The sequence below is a fragment of the Phaseolus vulgaris genome, chromosome 2, assembly GCF_000499845.2.
Source record: "Phaseolus vulgaris cultivar G19833 chromosome 2, P. vulgaris v2.0, whole genome shotgun sequence".
NCBI classification, from domain to species: Eukaryota; Viridiplantae; Streptophyta; class Magnoliopsida; order Fabales; family Fabaceae; genus Phaseolus; species Phaseolus vulgaris.
The window spans coordinates 221,408-241,665 of NC_023758.2; the positions used below are offsets into that span (position 1 = coordinate 221,408).

Genomic DNA, 20,258 nt, shown 5'->3' on the forward strand with positions numbered 1-20,258 from the left:
TTTGCATTATGCAACATCATACCAAATTGTACAATTTTGTTTGTATTTTTTAATAACATATTAGATTGTAAAATCTGATTTGCATTTTTAATATCATATTAAATTGTACAATCCAAAAAAATATATAATTTAAATTACACATTAAATTGTATAAACCGTGATTTGAGATGAACATCCGGATTGTACAATCCAGTTTGTAAATTTAAATCACAAATCGAATTCTACAATCCAGAAAGTTACCCCAGATCCATATTTAGATTTTGGATTGTACAATTCGGTATGCATATTGCACAATAGAGATGTTATAGATTGTGCAATCCGGTATACACAAACAAAATGAAAAAAAAAATACACAAAATGAAATGGTGAAAGAAAAACTCAACTCAACCACCAACCACAAATCACCACCGCAATGAACTATCACCCTTCAAAATGAAGAACAATTCACCCACATAATCAAAAGTCTAACATATACTGACAAGGGTAAGTTTAGAATTTTAAAATTATATGGAGGTGCAGAAAGAAGCAATGGAGGTGCATGGAGAATCTGTATAAACACATGTCGTTTGTCATGGGAGTTTCTTTCTACACCCCTACATTTTTCTTCCTGCACCCCCACAATGTTATAATAATGAGTAGACCAAAAAATATTTATTGGTGAAATTGGTCGGAGGAAATTGATCTAGTGTTGGGTTTGATTTGGTCGGATGAGTCTTCAAAATGAATCCCTTATTACATTTCAAAGTAGAAGAACTATCATGATGTGAAACAATAACATCAACATGTTCAAAGTAAGAAAGAAATCACTTTGTTGATCTAACAAATTTACTCGAACGTCTTTTTTTAGCACCTTTTGTTTTGACTTTCTCACTCGATGAACAGAAAGATATCTTACGTGGATAGACAATCTCATATAATTTGGCTTTGATATTAACCATACCAACCATATCAACCTCATTGAACAAATTCATGATGACAGTCCACTCTTGTTGGATGGACAACTCTGTTGAAGTATCACCATTTGAAATATCTAAAAAGTTTAATCGTGTCCATATGAAATGCACTGACTGCAATGGTATGCTACCTACGTCAATGGAAGCCAATTCAGAAGCACAAGGAAGCCCATGAGTAGATCTAATGGTGCACCCACAACAAGATTTATCTAAAACAACATATTCAACTTGATCACTTTCTTCTGCAATATACTATAAAGCATATTTTGATACAAAGCCAACCAATTTCTTATATCTTGTCATATTAAAGATATCACTCACCACATGCAAACTTTTTTCAAATGAAGATTTAATTGCATTATTTTGCAAGATGATAATCTTATTCATGGAATCCCAAAAAAAAATATAAGTCCCCCATTGACGTCTCAAGGATCCTCTTTAAACTTCAATGTGTTGACTCAACCCTATTACTTGTCATTTTGCTTAAGTGCATGACCTTATCTGTCCAAGCCTTAACAAAATTTTCTTTGTGTGAATTTAACCAGGTACTAATCACATATTCAATAAATATAGTTCATGGTGAACAAATAACATTAAATGCATCCACACGATGTTTATAGGACTCTGCATTATGACAATCAACAATAGCTTCCCAAGATTCCATCACTTGATCCCATGCCTCTTTTAGATGAACAATCATTTTACATTTTGCTTTAACATTTTTATCAATGTGGAAACAACATAACAAATGAGTAGTTTCGGGAAACACAACATTTATTGCATTCATTAGAGCAATATCTCTATCACTAACCACAACCTTTGGGTGTGAATCAACTCTAAAAAACAAACCTCTAAGTTTCTCAAGGGCCCATACAAAGTTATGTTGACGTTCTGATGCGAGTAACATAAATGCAACACTGAAGCAAGGGCATCCTATACCTATTAATTTTGTACGAAGTGTCCATCATCAATACAATGTTAAAGGCATTCAATAGCTTCATTGAATTAGGGTGTGTTCAAAATAAATCTTGCACAACTTTCGTCCCTTCCTCAATTCTAGAATTATGGACATACATATATCACTCAAGTAACATAATCAATTGTTCCATTTCATTTATGTCACCTCGTTATGATTTTCTATACACATATCGTGCATTGTCAACTTTCTTTATTGTGATCACATTTTTCTCGTTATGCTCTATCATTGTTAGCAAAATACTTTTGGCCTTCATTGCATTGTCTGTCATGTCCATAAACATTGACTTCTCAATAAATGTGAACCTACCAACATATGGATGATCAACCAACGTATTTGCCAAGTCATGATTATGAGACCCACAAAGTAATTTCTATATTCATCATTCACTACTCTTTATTGGATATCCTCGTAATCTAAAAGGACAATCACATTTCCTACTTCCACTCTTAGTAACATGTAATTCGTTCTTATGTCGCTTGTATTTATCTCCTCTCTCACAACCTAATAATACAAATGTCTACCTTCCTCGTTGGCCAGTTGAAGTATCCGATCTCAATATCACAATTAAAAAACCAAAATGAAACACAACTTTTCTAATCCACATCAAGAGCTCATCTCTAGTACGAAATATCTACAAAAGTTATCACAACAAATTATTTAATTTACCAAATAACAAACAACCTAAACATACTTTACAAACTTCAATTTTACCTCATCTGTAGTAAATGCATCTGTACATTCATATTCCTTCGATATATTGTTTATTGCTTTGTTGGATAATGACTTCTCGATATCATCTTCATGTAGACCATCCCACACATCAATCATCATATAATCCTCGTTTGAATCCTTTACTATTGTCCATACTTCTACGAATTAACATTGTACCATAAAATTCCAACAAATTATTAAAAATCGCACCAAAAACAACAAAACTAAATTATTGCATTCCGGATCCACCAATTCATAAGTCAAAAAATGCATTTTGAATCAACCAATTCATAAGTTAAAAAAACTTCTAGATCCACGAATCCATAACTGAAATATTGCTTCCAAATTTAGCAATCCGTAAGTCAACAATTTGTTTCCTGAACACCCCTCATCCGGAAAACAAACTACTTTACTTACGAAACAACCAATCCGTAGATCATATTTTCACTTTCGGATTGATCTATCCATAGCACAATCTCGGATCCCAATTTATGGGAACCTAAAAACTCTATTACCACCCAACCTCTTAAAAAAACTTATTTCATACCTCTAAAAGTCAATCAACACTTCGACAACACAACTCACTCCTCCACCTTGTTCCGCACAGCTAAAATGAGCCTCCACCAGCGTCACCGATAAACAAAGAAGAAGAGCAGTAGCTAAGCAACTCATCCACGATGACCTTTTTAAATAAAAGATCAAGACTAGTTTGGGAATTTTAAAAATTAAGGGCGTGCAGGGAGAAAAATGTAGGGGTGCAAAAAGAAACTCCCGTTTGAAATTTCTAACTAAGCCCACCATTTTTTGTGAGTTGCAACCCAAATGAGTTAAAAGGCATACAGTTTATAGAATCTAAGCATGTCTCATGATCATATTCCGGTCCTACCCTCTTAAATCTTTGAATAGTTACAAACCAACACAACCTTAATTACCAACTATCAATAATCATTATTAGGACAGTTTATTTTGGTCGGGGGGGAAGTTTTCAAAACTCCTAATTAACCCATCATCGACACGTTCCAAAAGTCACAAACCATAAATACAATGGAATTTTTTTTTGTTATAAGAGACATATTAGTAATTTCAATAATTTCTAACATCGTCAAGATAAAAAATAATTTATATATATATATATATATATATATCTTGAATTACAAAATCCTGATAAAACTATGAGTTTAAAAAGTTAACAATATCTAGAATATTTAAAACATTTAATAATTTATTATTATTATTATTATTATTATTATTATTATGAGTAACAGTATTGTAAATGTAGTGATGAATCCATAGATCACGCATCGACTAATTTTTCAAGATGACCTATGATGGAAGTTTACCAAAGAGCAATTGTTTATATAGTTGTGCACACGTACTGTTGTTGTGGGTTTGGTGTAAGCTCCACTGTATGCTACTTTTATCACTCTTGCCTTCCCCAGTCAATATCATATTTTCTTTTTTCCCATATATGGTTTAATTCAAGATAATACAAATGCTCAATTATGAAATTGATAGATGTGATGAAAAAGTAAAAAGATAAAAAAAATTATATATTAATGTTGATCACCCTTATAAGGAATGTGCTATGAGTCTATGACTCAATTTAATGCATATATTCCTTCCCTTCCACTCTTATATTTCATAATTAACTTTATCTTCTTCTATAGTCTCTTGGACTGTTCTATCTCCGTTGAGTTTCTGCTTCATTCGAGTATTTTTCCTCTTTAATGTCGCTATCTCTTCTTCATTCTTCCTCTTCATCCCTTGGATCTCTTCCTTGTTTTTCTTCTTCAGCATCTTCATCTCCTTCCTCATTTGCAAAATCAACGCCATAGGATTAGGTTGGCTAGTATCCCCTCCTTGCGTATTCTTGTCATTGCCTATCACGTTCTTTGTTGTTACCATGTGGACATTTTGAAGAGTTTCTTCTCAGCCCCACGGTGGGCGCCAAATGTTCTTACAAGGTCAACCTCCTCCTCGAGTGACTCCTTCAGTCTTCATCTTCCAATCTTCTGGCCTCCAGGCGCAATGATCTCCGATTAGTTCTTCGTTTCACCAAGATGAGTTGGGAAAAACCTGCATAGGCACTCCAACGATCAAGTTAGTCTGAGTACAAGGTGTAGGTGAGTTGAGAGAGTGAAAAATTACATTTGACGTTGGGTCTACTCTGGTATTTATACCTTTTGGATGAACCTCAACTGTCATGAATATGCTCGTGAGTCCAATGGAGGACCCAATCATGCCTTAATTATGAATTAAGAGAGTCATTCAACCTTCTCGATCATTCGGTCATATCGATTTTCTCAACAATCCGGTAAAAAAAAAACATGAAATATGAGATGGAGTATTTTATACTATACATAAGGTTAACTTAAAAGTATCATTTCCAATAATAGGGTGAAAGTCAATACAAAAATTTGTCAACTTACTCAAAGGTTATTGCTTCTTAATTTGGGGTTGCTAAATCGTTGTTTCAATTTTAAGAATGCCTCGTGTGGATTCGGATTGGTCTAGCTTTAAATGGACCCTTGTTTGAATAGTCTTATAACAACTTTTTTTCAATAGAATTTTTTAGTAATTAATTATCACGCAACTAATATCATTATATATCTATTATAGAACTTTGTTTCTTTGAGTAATCTAAAAAGTCTCATTAGAAAACTTAATAAAACTAGATTAGTATATATATGATCGTTCACACACGGGTTTGTTATTGTACCTACCCCGAATGTGTACATGTTCAGAATATGTTCTGAATAGGATACACCCGAAGTTGTTATAACTTCCACATATCGGTAATCAACTTCTGATTATCATCATAATCAACCAATGAAAACGCTTCATGTATAATTAAACGGTTAATTAATGTCAAACAACTAATCGATTCAGACAACTAATTAATAGTTATACTAAGTCATTTAAGTAATGATTAATTTCTATCACACAAAGACTTCTAAATAAAAAATGCTTACTAAAATGATTAATTAATATCACACAAAGACTTATAAATCAGAATGCTTATTAAGAAGTACACACATACTCTTTTATACTATATACTATCATATTCAAACACTTTTGCTAACTTAAAAATGCTAATTTAAATAGATAATGACAGTAAAATAAAATTGATAATACAATATTTATCATCCTAGAAAATGTATTACGAAGTGAACTTTAATCATAACTCAATTTCATAAAAGCAACTCATGGAGTGAAGTTTGCACCCACTTATATACAATAAAATATCTTCATCTCTAGTTGATGTGAAATCTTCAACACACCCCTCATGTCGAGAGTGATAGCTCGTGCGTGAGACAACATGTTATGGATGATCCGATAACAGCCCGATAGCGGGTGACACGATAGGCCCAACAAACACTCGTTAGGATAGGATTTAAATGGTTTTAATACCATATTACGAAGTGGACTTTAAGCCTAACTCAACCCCATAAAACCGGCTTATGGGGTGAAGTTTGCACCCACTAATATACAATAAAATATTCTCATCTCTAGTCGAAGTGGGATCTCCAACAAGATGCAACATCAAAATTAGTAATTAGAGATAAAAATTAATTTACAAAAGAAATTATTTGTTTTTGTTACTACGTATAAAGTGAACTTGTTACGGTTTGTATTTGTTACCCATGGATCCCAAGTCACATAACGTGCTTATATGAGTTGTGGTTTGTTTACTTGTGATGGTCTTATTGGTTTAGCTCGTCGTCTATTCGGACCCCACATTTTTTTATTTTACCCTAAAACATTTTATAGCTTCGGTTGTCTGTATTCTATTCAATCTTGGGTTGCGTTAATTGAGCTACAAATTTTATTTGTTTTCTGTTAAAGTTTGAAAATTTAAAAAACAATTATTAAATTTTTTAAAACATAAATTATATTGTTTAACATTTAAAGAATTGAATAATTTGATATTTTAAATTATACACTTAATTAATAGAAAAAATAAATTAATTAAATAATAGTTATTTTATTTTCATGTTATAGTTTTGCTTGATTAAGTTGAGTTTTATTTAACTTAGACAACTTGCCATTCAATGTAAAAGATTAGATCATTAAGTTTAAATCAATAAGAAAAGTCTCAATTTAATTTATTCGAAATAAATTGAATTTAACTGGGTTATTTATTGGATTATATAACTCAAATGCTAAACTCTAAACCTAACAAAAAAACTGTTTTATTTTAGACAATTACTTTCTTTTCTTACATTTCTATAATTTTGTTTGGCATCTAACAAATTTTCAAAAAATTTATACTTTCTAAAAAACTATATTTTAAAGGCTTTTAAAAATTGATTTATATATTGAAAATTATATTTGGAAATATATTTTGAAATTGACTTTCGAACTATTATTATATTATTCAACTTCAAGACACTTTATATTATTATTTTTATAGAGTGGATATTTTAATTTTTCAAATGATTTAAAACATGTAAAAACTAATTTTTTGTTGAGAAAGCTTAAGTTTTAGTTTTCCCAATGTGACTTTAGTAAAAGTAGTTGAAATTGGAATGAAAGTTTAGCATAGAAAAGACAGAAAGAAGAGAAAAAGCATGAAAGAAAGAAATTGGAACGAAAGGGCTTTCCTTAATCATCCAACAACACCGACAAGAAAAGAGGGACAGAAAAATTGTTATGGGTTTTCACATGTAGTTTCCTAAGACTGGAAAAATTGTATTTGAAACAAAAGAATATGACGCTAATTATATATGTTTTCATGTTACGTGTTGGAGCCTGGAAGGAACCAGCAAGCCAATAAGCTGTGAGTTTGGGAAATGGAATTATTCCAACAACAAAAGTTGTCAAAATCGTAAGTGAGACACTCTAATCGTAATACGTTTAAACCTATTTTAATGATTTTTTATTGTATCATTTATCTTATGTAATAGTCAGAGTATAAAATTTCTTTTTAATAAATAAATAATATATTTTTCTTTTTATGTAAAATTTCGGGAGATCTTGTAAGGATCTAGAAAATTAATTATTTTAGAGTAAAAGTAATATATTTTAAATGATTCCTAAATATTTTATTATTAAAATGAAAAAGACATATAAATAAAAAAATTCAGTTATTCAGGTTTTATTTTTAAAAAATCATCTTTCTATAAGTTTCATTTTCCTTTTCTCTCCCTTCTCTCTAAAATTCTAATATTCTCACTCATCAGTTTGACAATTGGAGTCCACCATTAGACTCTTGGCAGCAATCAGAATCTCTGATAGAGTAAGTTCAATTTTTACTCTTCTCTTAATCAAATTTTTAACTTGTAAGTATGTCTCGATTTAAGTTTATGCATATACTTCTTTTAGTTTTAGGATTATTCTTTGTTAGATTAGAGTCCTAAAGATATAGTTAGATTTTTATCAGGACTTTAAGCTACTTTTGAAGCTTTTGGTAGGTTTTGAGCTCTTCGTGAGCATATGCTCAAGTAAAGGTAAGGGAATCTAGTTTAAATTGCCAATAGAACCCTAGGTTAGAAGAACTGGATGTGGAGGTGGCATGGTCACCAATTCCAAATTTTGTTGTAATATTTTCTTGTTTTGAGTAGATTGTATTTTGATTGAAATTGAGAGTGTTGTGATTGAGAATTGATTATTGGATTTAGAAATCATATATATGTATAGATGAACATAATAACTCAATGATTCAACGAGAGTGATTGTATCATGCTGAGCAAGATTGTCAATGTAACGTGTAGATTTATAAATTTATTAGTTTAATGAAATCTTGATTTAGAATCTAACAGGTATAACAAGTTATGCAAAAAAATTCTGCATATTTCGCTCAAGTTAGAATAAAAAAATAAAATTATGGGTGCTCTCGGGTTGATTTTAGCTCAAGCTAGCAATTTTTAGCTCAAGCTAGACTCTCTAAAAAAATCTGATTTTTTTTTCTATATAAATTTTTATTTTCTTTTGAATAATTGTCTTAATTTTATGTACATATTTAAAATTTCTTGAAAAATGATATATTTTGAAACACTATATAAAAGAATTGTAGACATATTTGTATTATGTTTATATATTTATTTTGATATTTAAAACAGATTATGGTTATTAGATATGGATAAAAATTTAGGGATGTTATATATCTAGTGTAAAATAATAAGAAATATGTCTTTTATATTATACTAGCATATGTATACTAAATTTTTATTTTATTAAATATATATATATATGTATATAATTTTATAAGAATTGTATTAAAATAAAATGCATGTGATGAATTTTTTTTTACATAATTAATTTGTAATTAGAGAGAATTTGATAATTATTTATTTTATTAAGAAATATTTTATTAAAAACAAATATTTTTAATTAAAAGACGATACTAAAATAATTATATAAAAATGTGCATTGATATAGAAAATATAAGATTTTACTTATATTATATATTATAAATTAAAAAAAGAAGAAAAATTACGAAAAATAAGTAATACTATAAAAAGACAAAAAATATAGGTATACATAGAAATACTGTAATAATTTATATTTATTGTAATGTATAAAATCATTGTAAAGTATATATAAACATATTTTTTGGACGGAATAGTGCTCTTTAATTAGTCCTCTCTCGCAATGCTGGTGTTAATGAGACGTGTTCAACTCTCATCATTATTAAAATAATTTTTCCTATTATCTACAACTCCATTTCTATCTCATTAATAATTTTACATTAAACTTAGAGTATAAAAATACCAAGGATTTGTGATTCACGGATAAGAAATTTTTTCCTACCTCAATGACAATGTTTCGAAATTATTAATCATAAATATTTTCATCGTTGAAAAGGAAATCTTTAAATACAGAGTGGATTTGATTTTTCAAAATTTGAACATGTTACTTATTTGAATTCAAATTTACCCCATAAAATATAGAATAACATTGAGTTAATTGGTTTGTTAAATACAAAATATATTTTTTAACATCGTAAATACGTTATAAAATTAAGGAATTATGGACTAAAAACTAATATATGTCTTCTATACATATGATATTAAGTTATATAAAATAAGAGCTTAACAAGTTTTGCATTATCTGTATAGAAGTGTTTCACAGTTCCGTGGGTCAAAATTCATTTTGTTGCTAAATCAGTGATCATAATTCTAATGTTAGAAAACAAAATTTAATAAGACTTTTTATTATATATTAAAATTTAATAATCTCTAACACTTTATTTTGAAAATAAAGCATTTTGTAGAATAATAGAAAACAGATATATCAGAATAATCAACAAATCAATTAAAGCACGAACATAAACATTTCTATCGGTCACATTGAAAATGCAAGAATTAAATATAAGACGTAACAAAAATAAATAAATAAATAAATATGAACGATTTTATAAATAATTCAATCTTTATACATTAAATAAATAAAACTTAATTCTTAAACCAATAAAACAGAAATCACATTCTCTTACAAAGAATACAACACACAAACCTATCACTATCTCTTGTTTTTAATTGAAAAAATATTATATATATATATATTAAGTTAAACTTGATTTTAGATTATTATAAAATTTAACAAATTTAGTGTATATATAATTATAATTGTATAAATGTGTAAAAAAACTGTAAATGGTTAGTACGTACATATATCATTTATTTTACTGTAACTAAGTAATAAGTCACATTAATTGTTGAAAAATAATATAAATTTAAAAGAATATGAAACTTTGGACCAAGTCTAACTAGAAACTCTTTCTAGTCTTCAAGTGAATCAATACACTTATATTGAACGATAATGTTTCAAAGAGTTATCCTTCAAAAAGAACGCGTTAATACACATACGTGTTTCTAGATTTTGTTTTCTTAATCTCTAATCTCCTTCATCTCATCATTTTTTGTATTTTTAATTGAAAATACTAAACAAATAATCTATAGTTAAAAATAAATTGTATCGCAAAATAAAATATTTATCTAATATTTTAAATATAGTTTATTATTTTATTACTCATTTTAATTATAATATATCTCATATATTAAAGTAGATTTATTTATTATTAATTTAAAAGTATTTATCATAAGGATGACAAAGCAGGGCGGGCTGTGCAGGCCGGTCGCGGGCCCGTTGGTAAAAAAACGCGGGGTGTGTTGACCTTTTCAACCCGCAAACCCACATTAGCCCGCAGCCCGCGCGAGCCAGCAGCGGGGCGGGCTGACCCGCTAACCCGCAAGAAAAAAAAATTGGCACTTAGCAGCAACAGGACAACGTAATTAGGTTTTCACACAATTTCAAAGAAAGAAACACAACACAATCGCGTCAATAATGTTTTTGTTTAATTTTTTGAATTAATGTTTATGTTTAATGTTTTGGAATTAGGTATTTTTAATGTTTTGGAAGTGGAAGAATGGTGATATTTGATATTTATCTTAATGTTTAATGTTTTGATGTTTGACTATGTTTGAAAAGGAATAAAACAAATTTAGGTTTGATAGTAACAAATATATAGGTTTAATTTAACAATTTTTTAAAAACAAAATGTAAAAAAAATATTTAATTTTAAAAAAAAAACGCGGGCCAGCTCTTATGCGGGGTGGATCGAGAATTCTAGTCCGCAATAACTTTGCGGGGCAGGCCAACCCAGCCCGCATTTTTGCGGGTCAAGCGCAGGACGGGTCAATGCGGGGCGGGCTGGCTTGCTTTGCCACCACTAATTTATCATGTCTATTAGACACTTAGTTTAATGCTTATCTAAATTATGTGGCAAACACACTAAATTTAATTTTGTAAAACTAACATTAGTCAAAGTTAGCTTTTATGTTTAGTGAATTAGTGGAGAGGATTTAGTGGTTGTTGTGATATAAACCAGGCCTGTTTTGTTTTATCAATATATCATGATCAAAATGTTTAAGTGCATTGAAAATAGCACCTACTTAAAATAATTAAGAATCCCAAAGTTTGGCACAGATATGTTTGTACTGTTTTTCAAAATTAAGAATAAAAGTTAAATAAGGTGAGAAATCCCTTTTTTCCCATAAGAAAGAAGCTAAATAAAAAGCTTTGAAAGACAATAGCAGCTTCCCTTGTTTGTATCCAAAGCCAGTATAATGCCAATTATCACCACACTCATTCCAAACAATGCCAACCCATGCCATGCCTTTTTTTTATAACATATAAACAAATCATCAATATAATTAACAAACCTTTATTACTTTTGTACTACTAAGTCTCCCAATTGGAAAATAAAACTTAATTATGGTTAGCTAGAACCAAATCCATCACAATTCACAACATGGAGGTCTCTAGTGTGTAGTAATGAAATAAATGGTTGGGTTGGCATTATAGTGGTGGTGCTAATAATAATAATCTTGAGCATATAGCAGTAGAAGTCGCTTTCTCTTCTGCGTCTTCCCCTCTGAATTTATATTCCTACTTTCTATGCATGACATAATTTGTTTGTTCACCAAGATACATTGAAAACTCCACAAATCAATCTTTCTCCTCCTTCTCCCTATGCTTATCTCTTTGCATTTATATATCCTAACCGTGTTAAACAAAAACGCTTCTGTGCCTTCGGTGCCTCTGGACGGTGAATATAAAAATATACCTCAAAACGCCATCAATTCTATCACCAAATTGCAGGGCCATCCAAACTTATTTATTACTTTGTAACAAAGTTTGACTAGCCACACACTAAATCATTGTACATACTATTCAAATTATCTAAAATTTATTATAGTAAAAACTTATTAAATTTATCAAGTCATTCACATTATTATTGGATCATAATATTCAGGGAAAAAAAGCACGTGAAATAACACACAATCACGAATCAATTGGACAAAATAAATAACACAGGATCTAATGTGGTTCAGTTGTCAACTGTAACCTCAATCCACATGGATAACTATTAGGTTTCATTCTGTCATGTTGCATACAAAATTACAAGCACAATGATATCTTTAAATAGAGATAATAATGATTAAGCCCACCATCATGATGTATAATCAGTCCAACTCAATTGGTTTTAGGTTTATACTCAAAGTTGACAGATTACCGTGTAAAATCTCATATACTAATACATACAAAATCTTATAAATCAGTTAAGAAGATCATGTCATGTCCTGTTTTATAACAATCATTAAACAAAATTACAAGTACAATTATCTCTTTAAATAGATATAATAATGATTAAATTTACTCACTAAACATAATGTCTAGTTAGTCCAACTTAATTGGTCCTGACTTTATACACAACCTAATATAGTTGACACATTAATACATACAAAATCTTATAAATTGGTTTATAAAATTGAACTAAATTTAAAATTTATTTTTTAATAATAAACTAAAATAATAGAAATAAGACACATGAGAAAAAAATTTACTTAAAAGAAATAAAAAGAACTTGAAAATTTAAATCAAGGTTTCTGAATTTCCAAAGTCCTTTTTCATTTGCCTTCTTCTTCTTCCTCTACTTTCTACTTTCCTCTGCAAACCAGAGCACGTTCTCTGCGGCATTGCCATTATCATAATCCAAAACGGAAGCCACAGAGGTTCTTGTTCCTGCCATTTACGTTATCATCATTCAAATGGAAACCACTGTACCTACTATAATCCATATAATGCCACATAAATTATAACATCACCCACGCTCTCCATTTTCTATACTCAAAACGTCATTAATATTTCGCTACCTATTTTACCATCTCTTTTTCAGCATATCTTGCATTCAATTTATTTATTTTTTACTTTTTTTAAAATACATTGATTTCTCCGTTTGTGTGTGTATATATATATATATATATATATATATATATATATAGTTATTAGAGTTTTCTTTTAGTTTTATGATTATTTTAATATTTTTAATATGAAAAACCATATTAATAGTTAATATGATTAGTTTATTATGAAAATATGATAAAAATATTTATTTATATTATGCCTTTTTATTATGATAATATAATTTATGTATTAAAAAATATTCTGTAATCTCAATTTCTTTTAACGGCCGGATTTTGAAAGTATTTTTCCTATTTATCTATCATTTTTAAAATCTAAAATAACATTAATTTTTCTTTAATATTTAATCGATTTATATACATAACTAATATTTTTCCTAATATCAGTGTATTGTTTTGGTGACAACACGAATATTAGTTAACTTTAATTAATTTTCACAAACTACTGTGAAAGAAAACAGTTCATTCTCAAAATATATTAGTATGCGTGTAATGTTTGGTGTATTGTCATATTTAACATTAATTTATTTTGGTTATCTTTGATTTTATTTAAGAACATTTATTTTAACACGTACAAAAGTAGAGATTGCTTCCGGCAAATTCTTCATACATTTTTTCTTGTAATTTTTTATTTCTTTTTTAGTTCCAACATATTTTTTTAAGAATAATAAAAAATGTGTTGTCTTCTTCTACTTTCAATTACTTTTAATTGGTGGTGGTGGTTTGATAATAAATATTAGTGATAGAAATAAGTTATTGAATTATACAATCCAAAATATTTTTAATTAGAATTATTGAGCATACTCTCTGTAAAAAAAAAGAGTAAAAATAGATATCTTATCATCAATGAATTTTAATTTTATTTTGCAATTGCTATCTAAGTTTCTGCTTAACAATTTTTGGATGAAGAAAACGCATTGGAAATATAGTTACATTTCAAAGTGGTAAATATTCTAGCATGTTATTTTTTCTTCCTTATATCGTTTTGCATCCTTGAACAGAGGTAGTTATTGTGAAAATTAGCAAAGTCGTTAACCGCGTCGTGCTTTTAGATTAATGATTTATTAAACAAATAAAAATATATAGTTTGATAAAACTAGCCAAAACTTATTTTTTTTATGGTAATATAGGATTTAAAAAAATTAAAATTGACTTTTAAGTATAGAAGAAAGTAAAAAGGTGGAAGGTGGAAGAAAAATTTGTCATTGTTTTCTTTAACTTTTTTTTTTCTTTTCTCTTTTCTAAAGTAACTTTTTAAAAACAGTATGAAGTTATAAGTATTAAAAATAATCCAGCATTGTCTAATAACGTGACTAAGGTAAGTATTAACCCCAATTCGATCGGAGATTAACCTTATAATGATTAAGATCAATAACGATCATAGCTTAATTAGAGATTAATTTTAGAAGAACTAAAGATAAGTAAAATTAGTTAAGGGTTTAATAGAGTTAAAAATGAGTTTTTTTCCTATCACTTCAAGTTTTTACCCTAAAAAAATTATTTGTAGTAATAAAAGTTTTTTCATTTTAGGAATTTGTTTTCTAGTATTTAGGATTTTACCTCAAAATAATTTAAGGAAAATCTTCTTACAAGTACAACTTAACTCTAACTAAAAAATAACTTAAATACTCTGATTTGATACCACTTAAACTTATAAACATTAATTGCAATTTGTAAGTGAATTTTTTAAAGGATGAGACAAATTTGAAATGTTAGTTTTGAATGTTTGAAATCGTCCTATGTGAAATGTTTTTAAGATTGAATTAATAAAATTAAATTTTAAAAAAGTTAATAATATTTTGAACGGTTTATCATCAATTTCTAAGAAAATAATTTCAATATATATATAAATATATATATATAAATATATATATAAATATATATATATATAAATATATATATATAAATATATATATATAAATATATATATAAATATATATATATATTAATGATATCCTTAAGTTAAAAAATTTAGTTTTCTTCACTAACTTTTTTTTATTTTTATATTTATATTTATATTTATATTTATTTTATATTTAGAAGACCTACATATAAATTGATCAACGTTATACTTATAGCAAATTTATTTTTATCAAAATATTTCTAGTAGATGTGAAATTTGTAACGTGAAATATGTAACACAACAACCTGTTAAAAATGACTGGTTAAATAAATTAAAATATATAAATTATATATTTTAACCAACGAAAAGCAAATTGGTTAAATAAGAAATAAAGAAAATCTTGATGTATTAAAGACAAGGGAGAAGATTTTTTTTTTTATTTGAATGAAGAAAAAAATCTTACAGAAAAGAATGTGATTTGATCAAAGAAAGTTACAAGACTAAAGTTATTTGTCTGCAATTTACACATATACAATACACGCACATCAAAATCATAAAAAAAGTCAATTATGTATCCAGTATGATGTAAAACTTCTTAATAACCATTTGGTTATTTGATTTTTTATAAACATTAAAATAAATACAAAATCTTATAGAGTCATATAAAGAAACAAATCTTATAGATAAATAAAAAAGATGTTCTTAAAGTATACTATAATTACTGGGTTAATATAAAGAATAATAATAAAGGTGGAAGTAATTGTCCATAAATAGTAAAAATGGAAAGATATGTTGTTTGAAACGAGCGTGTGGCATGTATTTTGAAGAGTTCCGTCACCTCTCAAAATGAAACGGAAAAGAGGAGTAACCAGAAGTTTAGCTTAAGCATATACTTATTTTGATGTGATGAATATGAAAAGATTTGATGCAGTTAGTGTTTTTAGGCAAAAAGAAGAAAGTAGAAGGTTGTGAAGAAAGCAAAGGGAGACATGTGCAAAGAATTTTCCAGAGGCAGAAACCTGCAGTGGTGACCCTTACAATGATAACAGCACCAAGGACTCCTTCATTCACACAGTAACCACGCATATTAGTGGTGTTATTATTAGTAATTTTTGTTATCAATGGTTAATTATTGTTGAGGAAATAAAAAAAAAGGGACTAAATTTGGTATATGATATTAAAATAATTTTGGCATTAGGAAAGTAATAATAGGAAAGGAGAGAAAGAAAAAAGAGAAAGAAAGGGTAGGCAGCATAATAAGGTGTTTTATTGGACTGTTTCGCTTCAAACGCATCTATCGCTTCCCCACCTCTTTCTACTACCACCACTCTTCAAACTTAAATCTCCTGCTTCTGCTGTTGCCTTTGCTTCTTTCTTCCATTTTTCTTCCAGCTGTTCCCATCTTTATTTCTCTCTTTCTCATTATTATTGCCTTTTTCCTCTCCCCTTCACCTTCATGGCTGTTCAAGCTCAATACCCCTCCAATGTACTCTTCCTAAACTGCAGGTATGCCTCTTCTTTTCCATTCAATTTTTCAATCCACCTTCTTTTCCACAACATAACCATCTATATGCAAATTGCAGCAGCAAAAGTGGAAAAGAACCGCATGACTATTCTTTGCCGGGAGAACTCCTTGATCATAATCAATCTCCTATGTTGTTCAACAACGGAGGTACTTTCTGTGTCCCAGATGAGTGCACGACCTTTTTAGCCTATTGGGATAACCAATTTGAATTATTGATGAAACAGATAGTAATTCTCGAAAGAGAGGAAGAGAAGGAACAGGAGCTAAGGCCATTGGGCCAAACCTTGTGAATTCGTTCTCTTTACAATCACAATCACCGCAGCTCATAGAACTCACTCAACTTCATAATCAAAATGTAGTCTCCACGGGGCTGGGGTTATCCTTTGGTGACCAACAGCAAAGACAACAACTACATCATCACCAACAACAACAACATGGGTGTCACTCCTCTTCTTTCCTATCTCTATTATCGGATGGTTTGACCTCGCAAATCAAACAACAGCATGACGAAATTGACCAATTCCTTCAAGCCCAGGTACCTTTCCTTTTTAAATTTCTATGCTGCACTTGTGTTATCAAGAATGGAGTTTGGGTTTAATCAAAGACCTGTTTTTTTTGGTAAACCAACGTTTCGATTTTTATTGGCAGAGTTAGAAAAATATATTAGTTTGAGAGTAGCGATGAATTGTGCAGGGCGAGCAATTGCGGCGGGCATTAGCGGAGAAGAGAGGGAGACATTATCGGACGCTGCTAAGGGCAGCGGAGGAATCAGTGTTGCGGCGGCTGAGGGAGAAGGAAGCGGAGGTAGAGAAGGCGACGAGGCGCAACGCGGAGTTGGAGGCACGCGCGGCGCAGCTTGGCTTGGAGACCCAGCTTTGGCAGGCCAAGGCGAAGGCGCAGGAAGCGACGGCGGTGTCGTTGCAGGCGCAGCTGCAGCAGGCCATTATGAGCGGCGGCGAGGACGGCGCGGCGGGAGGGCTGTCATGTGCCGGGGGCGAGGCGGAGGATGCTGAGTCAGCATATGTTGACCCGGAGCGAGTTGGTCCGAAATGCAGAGGGTGCGCTAAACGGGTGGCTACGGTGGTGGTTTTGCCGTGTCGCCACCTATGCATCTGCGCTCAGTGCAACACACATTTTCGGGCATGTCCAGTTTGTCTCACCGTTAAAAATTCAACCGTTCAAGTCTATCTATCTTAATTTTAGTACCAATTCACATGCCTCTCCTTCAAAACTAAACACACCCAAATCAATATCTTATTAAACAATAATAATAATAATAGTAATAATAATAAAAATAAAATCAAATAAAATGTTTTTTTTCCTCTCTTTCTCTAGTTCCTATCTTTTTAATGAATCCAAGGGGAATTTTTTTTTCTTTCTTTCTTGTTGTACATGATTGAGAACAGAATTGAGAAGGCAGGGTGACTCATTTTTTATTTTTTATTTAACTTTTTAACCCTCCTTGAGTTTTATATTTCTTCTCAAGAGCACAGTTAATTTAATTCCGTAGGTGATGTACATGATGGGCACGTGGTTATTATTGTTTTTTTTTTTTTTATAGAAATAGTATCCAATAAATACATTTATTGGATAAATACTTTGAATGTGATGCCTTTCCAAACTCAGAGTGTCAAGGTGCTGTTGTCTCCATTTGGATGTCAGAATCTTGCATAATTAGAAAAAGTTTGGTTAATTTGGCATCCATGCCACGAATAATTTGAAATTTGGTTTGATTTGAACAGTGAATGAAAAGTGAAGAACATTGGTTGGGCAAATAGTGTTTGAATTTACAAGGGCACACAAATTGAATTGAATTATGGGATATGGTTTTGGTTGTGGGAAGGGAACCAATTCATGGACTCCACTGTCGGCTGGAACACATTACATATCTTTTTCTCACTTTAAACAATTTTAATCTTTCAATTTTCTCCCTTTTTGGGAGTTTATTTAAATTATGTATAGTATTATTGAAATTTGTTAATACATGCTTTAAATGACCCTAAATGCGTAGTAGAATGAATCACAAATTTATATCAATAATAAATCAAAATTAAGTTTTTCTTCGTATTTTTCTTACCATCTTGAAATCTATTTTTATTTCAACTCTTCCACTTTCCCCTGCACAACCACCCTGAATTTTGGAATGGCCACATGGGACACGACCACTTTCTTGTCATGACCTCTGCCAACCATTTTCTTAACTTTAAATGCAATTTTTTTTTTCTGAGCACGATGACATGGTTACTTGGTACCATAGACCACAATATAAAGAGGCTTTAACAGTGCATGTAATTGTACTTTCTTGCTCTGCAATTAGTTAAGATCAAAAGTTATTTAGTGGTAACAAAGCGACTCCATAAAATTGTATTTTTTTAAAATTTCAATAATTTAAACAACATCCAAGTTTTTTAAATTTATATATTTCTTCTCTTACATAAAAGAAAAAGTATATAAAATAGTACAATAATTGTATGAAATATCTCTTGGTTGCATATGAGCCGAAAGAAAAGGAAAAAGTTGAACATGAAAAGAAAATTGCAAAACCATAGAAGAAGAGAGACAATAAATTGTGTAGTTTAAAGGGAAAAATATGTAATTCAAAAAAATCAAACTTACTTTCCAACATCCAACAGTTTAACGGTCATAAAAGTAGTATTCAGTTGTCGTTTAGTGCACGAAACCTGAACATTTACCAAGATATTAACTTCAGAAAAGCCCAAAACATGTCATAAAAAGGCCCATGTGAGTTTGGAGTACTTGTCCAGAAAACATTGACCCCATCATCATTCTTCTCAAATCTCTTTCCAAAATGTTATTTTTTTTTGGCTTTCATAAACAATATCTCTTTAACCATATTTATAATTTTCATTGCTTTTTGCAGTATGTAACATGACTAATCGCTTGCTTTTTCCCTTTTTTTTCTTGCTTCATCTACCCAAATCCAAGCTTTCAATTAAAGAAAGTTAAAGTGGTGCACACATAAGCACTGAACTGGTAAGTCATTATTATTACAAACACTGGCAGTTCAAGTGATTCTCTTTTAACATAGATTATCTAAATTTACTATTATCCAAGCTTTTAGCCAATCCATGTACTCCAAAGTCAATAGGAAAATGACAAAAACAATCCCTCAGTTTCAACTTCCAAGATTTGAAAAAACAAATACAATCTTAAAAATCAAAATTGACATTATTGCTACTTGTAAAACCAAAACGAAAGAATCAAAGAAGAAGAAAAATACTATTCGGCCAAACAAAGAGAATTGAACAAGTCTCAGCATCTCATTTGATGTGAAGTCTTCTATTAAAAAAATACCATTATTATATGGATAGACACACAAGTTTAAAGCTTCCCATTTCAAAAATCTTATTATGATTAGTATTCTGTGATTGATTATGGAACACAAATTGAAAACAAATTGTTAGCCAAAAACTGAGAATAGGGTAGGTGTTATTAATAGAACAGAGTCAAAAACAGATTATATATATCTTAGGTCTACGTATCTATCCATGGAGAAAGTATTTTGTTTTGATATTAC

The 20,258-nt window shown here is 29.8% G+C and overlaps 1 protein-coding gene across 2 annotated transcripts; it reads left to right on the forward strand.

The window, feature by feature from the left end:
- Nucleotides 1-16,117: 16,117 nt before the first annotated feature.
- Nucleotides 16,118-18,163, forward strand: LOC137809957 (BOI-related E3 ubiquitin-protein ligase 1-like). 2 transcript variants are annotated; one of them, XM_068611024.1, is made up of 4 exons: nt 16,118-16,701; nt 16,779-16,867; nt 16,945-17,255; nt 17,414-18,163. In XM_068611024.1, exons 1-4 carry the CDS (start codon nt 16,652-16,654, stop codon nt 17,915-17,917), a joined length of 954 nt encoding a protein of 317 aa, XP_068467125.1. In that variant the 5' UTR covers nt 16,118-16,651; the 3' UTR covers nt 17,918-18,163. The 2 variants fall into 2 exon arrangements, with proteins under 2 accessions (XP_068467125.1, XP_068467126.1); XM_068611025.1 differs by having other exon boundaries at nt 16,439-16,701; nt 16,782-16,867.
- Nucleotides 18,164-20,258: the final 2,095 nt, after the last annotated feature.

What these genes read in the sequence shown, in the direction of transcription:
- LOC137809957 (XM_068611024.1), top strand. Translation starts at nt 16,652, where the DNA reads ATGGCTGTTCAAGCTCAATACCCCTCCAATGTACTCTTCCTAAACTGC. An exon ending in GTACTCTTCCTAAACTGCAG is followed by an intron (nt 16,702 to 16,778) that starts GTATGCCTCTTC and finishes TGCAAATTGCAG; the next exon opens with CAGCAAAAGTGGAAAAGAAC. An exon ending in TATGTTGTTCAACAACGGAG is followed by an intron (nt 16,868 to 16,944) that starts GTACTTTCTGTG and finishes TTGATGAAACAG; the next exon opens with ATAGTAATTCTCGAAAGAGA.